This window comes from Pinus tabuliformis, chromosome 5_2 (genome assembly GCF_031772625.1).
Source record: "Pinus tabuliformis cultivar Carrire ecotype Pingquan chromosome 5_2, CPIR1, whole genome shotgun sequence".
NCBI classification, from domain to species: domain Eukaryota; kingdom Viridiplantae; phylum Streptophyta; class Pinopsida; order Pinales; family Pinaceae; genus Pinus; species Pinus tabuliformis.
Window position 1 is genome coordinate 287,002,098 of NC_142306.1, and position 9,768 is coordinate 287,011,865.

The window sequence follows — 9,768 nt, forward strand, 5'->3', positions numbered from 1 at the left end:
TCTTTCCCAAACCACTCTTCCTTTTGGAGCAGAGCAAAACCATACTTCAAAATCAGGTCATTGCTCAGATTAAAGTGCAGTGGAGGCAACCTGGGAAAAAGAAGATGTCATGAAGGAAGTGTATCCATAGTTTTTTTCTTATGAATAATAACACTGAGGATAGTGTTAAGTTTGAAGGGGGGAATGATGTAACACCCCCCATCATAAGTAAATAATTAGTCGCTTGATGACTACCATATCTAGTGACCTTACTAGCATGAAGCAAACTTATTATAGTTAGAAAGGCTGTTTAAGTTTATAAATAAAGTTGTTGATTTTATTCTAGAAATTATATTGGATGACACCATAGTAGAGGACGAAACTTGCTAGAATCTGAGAAGAATCAGATTCACCTTGATTTTCCTAAAATTAAATAATATATATATGGATATATATGACATCTCGGTGGGAGATAAATACTTGAAATAAAAGCATTGCAAGGAGAAAGGAAATCTTTTGCTTGTAGAAAAAAGAGTTAAAAAGCCTAGGCTAAGGGGAAACAGAATCCTCGAAGGTAGGACGCTGCCAAGGAAAAAAATTGTGTGGACAATAATGTTAAATAAACATTATCAAGGCTCAGTATAGGTTATTAAGGTCTGGCAAGTTATCATAGCTCAGGGGGAATCAGAGGTGATTCATGGTTGAGAGGTCTGGTGTGGATAGCCATTGATTTCTGCATAAGGGTACTGGTCAGAAAATCCTGTACCCATCAAGAATCTCGATTAATTTATAATAAAGAAGTATACTGGAAAGATTGTATAGATTAGAACTATTGTAGATTTAGTTTTGTTATGGTCCTTAAATGCGTAAATTTTATTTTATAACTGTGTGAAGAAATGTTGTAGAAACTTGGGTGAAGTAAATATGTTATTCTTGTTATATGAATACTATTATGAATTAGGAAAGTGAGATGAGTTTGAATAGTTTATATCCTAAGTTAACCATTCTTTACAGTGATATATAGTATGTGGAACAATCATAGCATATTGTTTGCAAGATGGAAAGTAATCAAAAGGATTAAAAGGGAGATTAATGCATGTCAGACTTCAGTAGTATTCCGAAATAATTTATCCGATGGTTTTTCTTATCCTTTATGTCTACATGAGTTTTTAATCAAAAGGAAATTTTGTTACAATGCAAACAGAGGGCATGCATGGTAGCACTGATAGATCAAACAAGTAAAACCATATGTCAATTAGTACAATCATAACACATGCATGGCTATCAACGGAGTGCATGCATAGCAACATGGATGGGTCAACCAAGGGAAACCATATGTCGAATAGTGCAATCAGAACACATGCATGGATGTAATGATATGATGAATATGTAGAAAACCGTCTGTGACATGGTGCAAGTAGAACACATACACATGACCCTGCTAATAAACAAATAAGAAAGTTATGCTTAATAATAAGGATGAACATGTAAAATCATCTATATTTAATGCAGATAGAACATAGGTATAAGAATACAATTCAACGAGTCAGTAAACCTATTCTTTGACAAGAACTATGGAGTAGCAGTATTGACTCATTGGAGATTAAAACATTACTAAAGGCATGTAAGGTTAAGCGTAAAAAGGAAACCATATTAACCATTATGGATGCATGCAACGACAAAGATTTATGATAAGCTTCTACAAATTAATGGTAGTATATAATCACATGAAATCATAATAATCCAATACAGAGGATATGTACTTCTAGTCTCGTAAGAAACCACATCAAAGATTAAGGGTACATGCTTGTAGGGAGCGAGAGTAGAATAGGGTGGGTACACTTTGACAATAGAACTTTGTATGCTAGAGATACAATGACCCTAGAAAAGTATCGACCAGAACTAAATGAAGGAGAAGGGCCATTCTAGTGCACTCAATGTGCATTGAAAGTAAGCTAGTAGCATAGAGTAATACAAATTTGATATATAGATTTGAAAAAGAGTAATGGTTAAGTCCAAAACCACTGTAACAGAAATAAGGAAATTTTTTAAGGACAGTAGACTTAACTGGAAAAATAAAAGGAACCCTGGAAATAATAACTAGTACATGCCTCAAAATGGAGAACAAGGCAAATCCTCCTACCATCATTCTCAATACTAAAGTACGTGAGGTATACTGGGAAAATCTTGTCAGCCTTTGAAAATAATTAAAAATACAAAACTACATTTAAACTGAACATATCTCTTTACCATTAAAGGAAAAAAATAAATCAGTGATACACCAATAAGATTCCACAGTCCTATTTCTTGCGAAAATTAATAAAGAAGAACATAACTGACTTGGCCAGTGCGACCTCCAAAACATCATACATATGGACAAAGTCACAAACCAATAAATTAGACACATACTGGGACTATAGGATAAACAAATCCCTGAAATAAGAAGAAGTAAATGTAATAAAATAGTTATTTAGAATGCTTTAGATCTACACCCCAACAAGGGTTAGTAGACACCTAGGAGTCTCAGGTCTGCGACCTAGAATGCCTAAGTAAGTGTGAAGGTATTTCTCTGAGCTGATGGGAAGCCGAAATGAACAATCACTCATACTCAATGAATTGAGAGTGAGAGGGGTAGAGTTGCAAGCGACAAACCCCATGGGGGGAATGGAAGGAGAGTCCAAGAAGCCACCAGCCTAGAATGAGATGACAAACGAAAAATGAGGTGTGAATAGTTCGGCTGAAAAGGTGCGAACAAACCCATCCGCTAGTGAAGCTTTCCTGAGCCATCATTAAAAATACCCAATTCCAACAAAATAAAATGCATGCAACTTGGCTAAACACTGACAAAAACGGAAAAGGGAACTAAAAGAGATTTACCATTGAAGTGCTAGAGCATAGAGAAGCATCCCACCCCTGCACAAAAGACCAATATCATGAGATGAGGTATAGGTCAAGGGAAACCCCAAATCAGAAATACAAAACAACTCAAGAGATCTGGTGAGATATCGTATCTGGGTACCAAGGAGCACCCTCGTGCTAAGGGAAATGACAACCACTAAAACTTCTTGAGTTTTCCCTGCACCAAAGCCACACAAAATCGCTAATGTTAGATCAATAATAGAGCTCATCGAAAATATAGACAGATAGTCTCTGAAATGAAGAAAATAGAGTACCAGAGATCACATGAACACTAGAGCCAAGCCGAAGCCAGTTTCGCTAGGGTTTGGAGCCCTTTTCTCGATGGGTAGGCCAGTGAGCACAATAATGTGAGAACACCAAATATTAACACCAAGATTTTTTGTAACTACTATGACGGCCAAGATTTAACCTCATACCTCTCTCTGTTCCAGTCTCCAAAAGAACCAAAATGGAAACCTTAGTAGAGGAGGGAAACCAAAACGTGACTAGGGTTAAGCTAGTGAAATCAGAACTGTAGATTGGCAAGGAGGAGATCTGCACCCTTGATCCCATCTTGAAACCATAACCCTCAAGATGCATGCCCACCTAATCGATACATGAATCCAGTTGTTGGGCACTGAAGGGTTTCACACCTGACGAAAAGGTAGGTACCAGGCATACTTTCCTTGCCAATTGCAGGAATGAAAGGGCGTGAGCTACCATCTCACCTAAGGAATTAAAGATTAGTGTGTCATCTAAGCAGGGTGATGGTGAGCAAGTGGATGGGATGGCGCAATGGGTATAGGAATAGGGGTGAGGGTAGCTAGGAAGATAGTGGGGTTTAGTTAAGGGTTGGAGTAAGGGTTAATCACTCAAATTATACAATATGTACTCATATAAAACAAAAGAAAAGACACAATGTAATCAAGCGTTCCACTATACTAACAAAAATTTATATCATGAAACAACCTTCTACACCATACATGACATGTTTGCATCGATATTAAAAACCATTGCTAACCAAGGGAAATCTAACTTATGTAAACAATAGTTGAATATAGTTTTAAACCACAAAAGTGAGTGGAAAGAAAAAAAATGGGGGTATTATTTAGGTTCGTTACAACTAGGATGCCCATGTTGTGGCAACAAATATTTAGAGTCCCCATAGCGTTGGTTCATGGGAGGCACCCTTAAAAAGATTTATTTTGGAATTTTTTTTTTAAATATTGTAATTTCATAGTTAATCTAGACCATTCATCATTAACTCATAGATGTGATGTTGGATTATATGTTAGGGTTTTTTCCTAGAAAACAATCCCTTTTACGATGAAATTTTATTCTAACTATATATATTATTTCAATTATAATTAAGAGAATCAATATATATGTGTCTCCTTTATATTGTTTTATTCTATATTTTATTTTAACAATCATTATAATTTTATTACATTATGATTTTATTCCTAACCAATATACTAACAAATATACCAAAGTACATAATAGCTCTTAAGTATCAAATTGCATTACAATTTTATTCTAACAAATATACTAAAGTACCTAATAATTCTTAGTATCACAGAGTCTAAAAATATATCAACCTCAATAATCACAGAGAGAAAGAAAAAGGAAAAGGAAAAAAAACTTTGAAGTCTTATCATCAAAAAATAACTCATCGCCTTTAAAGAGGAAAATATATGATATAATAATTGATATGTAAGAAAAAGATATTCATAAAACCATCACTATATAATATTTATATTTATAATGTGCAATATTGGTAAGTAATATATTTTATTAGGAAAAAATATTATTCACTTGTATGCATACACTTAATAATGAAAATATACATATTTTTATAATAAATAATTATTATTTAATAAAAATTAAATCATCCAATAAAAAAACTCGTTTCACTATAATCACCACCTATAATAAAAAATGAAATAACAACATATAACTAAATTTGTAATTACCTCTTATTTAAAGAAATAATATCAAATTTTAAAAGACAATCCCAAAACGCGTATGGAGCCACTCATAACCTTGATAATGAAAATTAATGAGAACGCTACATTTAAAACACATCATGTCCTTGAGAATAAAGATAACGTGAAGGGTATGTCATGAGGCAATTTGAGGTAGTTAACAAAAGTGTGAGTAACAACCGAATTATATGAAAGCACTCACAACGATTTGGTTGGGTTATAATCTTTTAAATGAGAAGTATATCATGGTTATTATAATGAAAGGATTATATGAAATCAGTCAGAACGATTTGCTTAGGTTATAATTTTTTAAATGAGTGGTATATCGTGGTATTTGTAATGAAAGGATTATATGAAAGCATTCACAATGATTTGGTTAGGTTATAATTTTATAAATGATAGGTATATAAAGAAATTTGTTTATATGTGAATGATATAAAATAAGTGTAATAATTGTTATAAAGTATTGATAGAATTTTTTTGATAAATTATCTTATAAAATATTGTAATTTTATAGTAAATTTGGACTATTTATCATTAAACTATATATTATTAAGTTATAGATTTGATGTTGAATTATATCTAGAATTTTGTTTCTTAAAAAAAAAATTATGAAGAAAGTTTATTTCAATTATATATTATTAAAATAAAATTATAATTGAGAAAACCACATATATTGATATCTCCTTTATATTATTTTATTTTAATATTCATTATAATTTTATTCCTAACCAATATACTAAAATACCATAAAGAATCCAAAAATATATTAACCTCAACTTCAACAAGGAAAAAAATTAATTAATTTCAAAGCCTTATCATGAGAGCATAACTATCTCTTTTAAGGGCAGAAAGAATATGATATAATTTTATTCCTAATCAATATACTAAAATACCATCAAAGAATCCAAAGATATATTAACCTCAACTTCAACCAGGAAAAAAATTAATTAATTTCAATCTTATCATCAAAGCATAACTATCTCCTTTAAAGAGAGAAAGGATCTGATAAGGTGATTATTATGGAGAGAAGGGATATGATAAGGTGATTATTATCTAACAAATGATAGTCATAAAAAGATCACTATATAATATTTATATTTAAGATATAAAATATTGATCGGTCATATATTTTATTAAAAAAACTTGTTATTTATTTGTATTTATATATAAATAGGAATAAAATAAGTATTTTTATAATAAATAATTATTATTTAATAAAAACCAAGTATAATTACCTTTTATTTAAAGGAATATTATCAAATTTTAAAAGACCATGTCAAAACACTTACGGAGCCACTCATAACCTTTATAACGAAAAATAATGAGAACGCTACATTTAAAACACAACAATAAAGATAAGGTGAAGGGTATGTCATCAGCCAATTTGAAGTAGTTCACACAGGATAAGTAACAACCATTTATATGAAAGGACTCACAACAATTTAGTTAGGTTATGATTTTTTAAATGAGAGGTATATCATGGTTATTGTAATGAAAGAAAGATATTTCCATATAATTGATACAAAATAAAGATAAGGTGAAGGGTATGTCATCAGCCAATTTGAAGTAGTTCACACAGGATAAGTAACAACCATTTATATGAAAGGACTCACAACAATTTTGTTAGGTTATGATTTTTTAAATGAGAGGTATATCATGGTTATTGTAATGAAAGAAAGATATTTCCATATAATTGATACAAAATATTGATACAGAAGGTATTTGTGCTAATTGACACTTAATGTATTTGTGTTAGCTGTTTTGAAAGCATATTTTATAGTTTAAAATGAAGGTGATGTGCGGCTATGTTTAAAATTATGTTAATTAGTATTTTTTAAAATAATAATAAAATATAACTGTATTATAATAAAAGATAATAATAAATATATGTGTTTTATTAATTTTAGTTATTTATTATTTTTGACAAATTATTTTATATAATAATTTAATACGGGAAAAATATAAAAATAATTTTTTTATTCTTATTCTAAATTATAAATACAATATTTTAATATTGTATAAAATAATATAATTTTATAATAAAAGTGATTTGTAAGTCAAATCAATTTAATTCCTCGTACCAAATCTAATTAGATTTAGATTAATAATTAAAATGAATTCATACTTATATACAAATTACCATTCTAAATGATGTAATGAAAAATTAACCTTCTAAATAAGTTAATGAAATTTTTGGAATAGGGAAGCCCAAATAAATTGGCATTTACACTGTTTTTAAATGTCCATTATAGAAATTATAAAATTTTCATTATAGTGAAACATTGTGTCATAGTTGGTGAATTCTTCACTGAAAGAAACATAGATTTAAAAGAATTACACCGAATCAAAGAAGGTCGAGATAGCTCGAGTTTCTGTTTTTAATAGAATGTAGATTAGGAGTAAATACAATGTTTACTTGCCCATGGATTGTTAATTGAAGAAACAAAATATGTAAAGTTGCAATGTTCCTACTCAAATATGGATATGTTTGAAACTAGTTTTCTTAAATAACAAGAATTTAATATATATAATATTATATTAAAATTTTTAATATATATGTAATAATATAATATGGAGTGGCTATGATAATATTGTTAAGTATTTCTTAAAAAGATTTTTTTTTTTCAATTTTATATCATAAAATTATTCAGGCTCCGGATTTTAAATTTCTTAATAATAAATTTAATCTATATGGTTATGTTTTTATAAAAAATATATAAAACACCAGCCATGATATTACATGTTTAAGTGTTCCAAAAGCGTATTCTTTTATTTAAATTTAGTCCCATACAATTATTCAAATTATGTATTATTATGTATTTAAAATATTTTAATCGGAAAGTTAACTTAAAGTAAGTTGTCACAAATTTATTCACCGAAATACCTGCTATATTTTATTGATCAAGAAATAAAAGTCGCTTCCATACATTTTGAGTGTTTATAAATTATTTCGCATTTGCTCGCTGGTGAATGGACTCCCTTTACAATTACGTCGACTGGTGAATGGATCGAAAGGTATCCACCAGTTTTTAACATAGATTATATAAGTCGTGCATTCACAACAAGAAAGTATCCAATTCAATGACACTACGTTGGCGTTGCTTCTCACTTGAAAACTACCCTTCAGAAGTTTAAGGCTAAATGACAGTAGAGAGTTAAAAATCCGACAATCATGCTTTTCAACAAAAAAAAAATAATCATATCCATTTTACCTTACAAAATTCAATTTACATACCATCTACATAGAAAATTCCTCAACCAAAAATGACCATACGCATCTTTCCCCAACATAAAATAAATATATCCATCTTACTGTACAATACTCAAATACCAATATGCACATGGCAATGGAGCACCAAGTGCTTCAATTTACAACATACACATGGGAATGAGGCACCAAGTTCGTTGACTTTGGTAAACAAGGGTTACGGCTTTGTCAATGAAGACACGTTGTATATCGTCAAGGTCAAGAATCATTATCGTAGGCCGAAAGGAGTTCGCTGACTCTACTGACGTAACCTACTCTAAACATGGCGTCACATTCGAGTGAAACACAATGTTCCACAATTCTCACATATTCCGAAGTGGGATTCTGTACCTTTAAATCCTCTTCATCGGAATTTGGAATTTTGAATGCCAAGAAAACCAAGAGAGGAGGAAACCCTAAAACATATTCCTTTTCCCCGTTTCCTTCTGGTAGCCCTTGGAGAGGATGGGCTTTCAATCCGACGGCATGATCTGATCGAGAGCGATAATCAATCCCATAACTAAAGCTTGGTCGTCGCCAGGACTCACTATCAGATTGAACACATCTCCTCCCAGTGTTATCTCTGGTCTCACCTGCTTTGGCTTCACCTGAAAGCAAAACACCAAATATTTTGAGAACTTGGCATGAACACACCCCAATGAATTACTCTGAGCATACATATGGATTGTAAAATACATACCTCTGCAACGACCTCGTTAAAGCTATTCATAATGGTGAAGCAACGCTTGGCATAGCATCCTTCAACATGGTAATCTGGCGTCTTCTTCATTTTGCTCTTAGCTGAAGAAGTACACATGTACACTTCTGCTAAGCTCTTTCTGGTTATTAGCAGAGATGGCGCCCTTCTAATGACGAACAATGATTTCTGGGCATCCCGGAACTCTCCTAAGAATCCTCGCCATTCATTCTGTAGACTCAGCCTCTGCTTCAAAAGAGAAAACAACGAAAAACAAAAGAGAAAACAACGAAAAACAACGAAGATGAATTTGAAAGATATTATATATGTTTGCATACCTTCCGCCGCAACGTGAGGATCGCCACTCCTACAGCGTCCATGAGAACGACTTGGTTCTTGGGATCTGAAGGATAGTTGTCCACTCTGAACACAAGGTTTCCGCTCGAATCGAAAACAGTACAGCCATTGCAGCTGAAAACAAGAGACTTTTTCCACACTGTGAGCGCTGTGGCAGACGCCTTGGAGACCTTATCGTCGATCCAAGCATGCCTGGCGAACTCTGGTTCGTGTGGATGAATCTTGGGACTCATGTTTCCTGATAATACGAGGCAGCAAGGAGCAAATCGAAGGAAAAAGAGTAAGGAATGAATAATGTGTATGAAACACGTAGTCAACTAAAGTGAACGCTAAGGCTAATAACTGGGTGCTGATTCCCCTCTGCTTGATCCCTTCTTATACTCGGATTGCCATTGCATTTGAAATGCCCCTCTCTCATGTTCACTAAAAATAAAATATATGACTAGCTCCTCTGATATATTTAAAAGATAATAACCATAGCGATAAAGCCACCGAAGTCGGAACTTTATTGGTGGTCGTCTATTCAACTTTCTATTTAGAATATAATAAGGTTGAAAATAGTAGTCACCACTCCTTACTACCTAGGGTGGGGCAAGTTCCAC

The 9,768-nt window shown here is 32.0% G+C and overlaps 1 protein-coding gene across 1 annotated transcript; it reads right to left on the bottom strand.

Moving 5' to 3' along the window:
* Positions 1 to 8,119: 8,119 nt before the first annotated feature.
* Positions 8,120 to 9,495, bottom strand: LOC149158659 (protein LURP-one-related 8-like). The gene is made up of 3 exons (XM_089433350.1): positions 9,148 to 9,495; positions 8,813 to 9,055; positions 8,120 to 8,720 (listed from the first exon to the last, which is right to left on the bottom strand). Exons 1-3 carry the CDS (start codon positions 9,397 to 9,399, stop codon positions 8,586 to 8,588), a joined length of 630 nt encoding a protein of 209 aa, XP_089289476.1. The 5' UTR covers positions 9,400 to 9,495; the 3' UTR covers positions 8,120 to 8,585.
* Positions 9,496 to 9,768: the final 273 nt, after the last annotated feature.